The sequence below is a fragment of the Cebus imitator genome, unplaced genomic scaffold, assembly GCF_001604975.1.
Source record: "Cebus imitator isolate Cc_AM_T3 unplaced genomic scaffold, Cebus_imitator-1.0 Scaffold53, whole genome shotgun sequence".
Lineage (NCBI taxonomy): Eukaryota > Metazoa > Chordata > Mammalia > Primates > Cebidae > Cebus > Cebus imitator.
Window position 1 is genome coordinate 3,154,377 of NW_016107368.1, and position 1,634 is coordinate 3,156,010.

General features: G+C 56.6%; 1 protein-coding gene across 1 annotated transcript in view; it reads left to right on the forward strand.

The window, feature by feature from the left end:
• The first annotated feature begins 663 nt into the window (after window positions 1–663).
• Window positions 664–1,634, forward strand: part of DENND1C (DENN domain containing 1C) — a 17,245-nt gene continuing 16,274 nt past the window's right edge. Inside the window, exon 1 of the mRNA XM_017528294.2 lies at window positions 664–788. Within this exon, the coding sequence (XP_017383783.1) occupies window positions 772–788 (17 nt within the window). The 5' untranslated portion in view covers window positions 664–771. The remainder of the gene's footprint in view (window positions 789–1,634) is intronic.

Genomic DNA, 1,634 nt, shown 5'->3' on the forward strand with positions numbered 1-1,634 from the left:
CATAGGCCAACACGCCCGGCCCCAGCTATAATTTTTGTAGCTTTTTGTGGACACAGGGTTTCTCCATGTTTCCCAGGCTGGCCTCGAACTCATGGTCTCAAGAGATCCTCCCACCTTGGCCTCTCAAAGTGCTGGGATTATAGGCATGAGCCACCTCGCCCGGCCTGGAGCTATGTTCTAGCCGTAGGACTCGCTGTCTCTCTGCGTCCGTCTGTCATCCCTGGCTGTTCTAGGCTGTTTGTGCTGGTGACTTTCTGAGTGTGTGTCTGTCTGTCCGTCCCTGCGCCTGCATTCTGTGCTCTTTGTCCCCGTCGTCCCTGGCACCCCACTGTCCACTTTACAGGTAGCTCCCTCTGGTGGTCCTATAGTGACCGTCCAGGGCAAATGGAACAAGGGAAAGAAGAGTTAAGAGAAGGGGAAGCATTTTATTAATAGACAAACCGTGAATCTTGGCTGCTGCAGAGCAGGGAAGGAGATACAAGGGCCTGGGCTTGATGCGAGGGACAAGACATGATCCAGCCTGGTGGGATGGAGCCGGGGGTCTGGCTTCCCAAGCTGACTACTTATTACCCACCCATCCCCAACATAATTAGCAGGCAGGATGCCTGGGTTTCTCACAGGGGGTGGGGGCAGGGCCTCTGTCCGGGGACGTCACCCGTTAAACTTCCTCTCTCAGCCACACAGGAAGCTGAGCCAGCTTGGGGCCCAGCACACACAGGCCCCCCAGGACCCCTGGGGAGAGGGCCCCGCTGGGCTGGCCCTGCAGGGACCATGGGATCCAGAGCTGAGTAAGAGCTGCCCTATCCCTCATTCTCTGGTACAAGATTCCCAGGCTGGGCCTGAGCCGGGGCAAAGGGGAGCTGGGGCTGGAGCAGGCCCAGGAGGTGCCATGACCCGCAGGGGCAGGTGGCTGGAATCGGACACTCTGCTGGCCTCCGCTGTGACCTTCACTCTGGGACAGGCCACTCTCTGTCTCCTCTCTCTGTCTCTCTCTCTCTCTCTCTCTCTATCCAGCCTCTGTGATTATGTCTGTAGCTCTGTGGATGCATGTACCGTCTTCAGGGGGTCCATGGGGTTGGTGATCAGGGCAGAGGGGAGGCTGGGTGTTCATATGAGTGGGTGATCGTGTGTGACTGTGTCGGCATAAGGGTGAAGTGCTGGGCATCCCATGTCGGGGACTGTGATTGCAACCGGGAAGGACGGTGTGTGTAGCTGATCTCCCTCCAGGCCTCCCTATCTCTCTCCTTGAGCCCAAGTTTGCATCTTCTGCTTGATATAGGGGCAGGGGAGGAAAGCAGAGATTTCAGGGCTTACAGTAAGGACCCAAGTATCCTGCCCTCCTTTCTCTGATGAGACATATGGGATCAGCCATCAGGATCCCATGGGGTCTAGCACACAGAGACACACAGACAGACTGAAAGGTTGCCAGTTACCCAGCGACACTCACATCTGCACAGGAAGCTATAAATGTCATTCACTTGCTCGGGCACACACGCTCAAATCTATACAAGAAAATATAGGCCGGGCGCGGTGGCTCAAGCCTGTAATCCCAGCACTTTGGGAGGCCGAGGCGGGTGGATCACGAGGTCAAGAGATCGAGACCATCCTGGTCAACATGGTGAAACCCCGTCTCT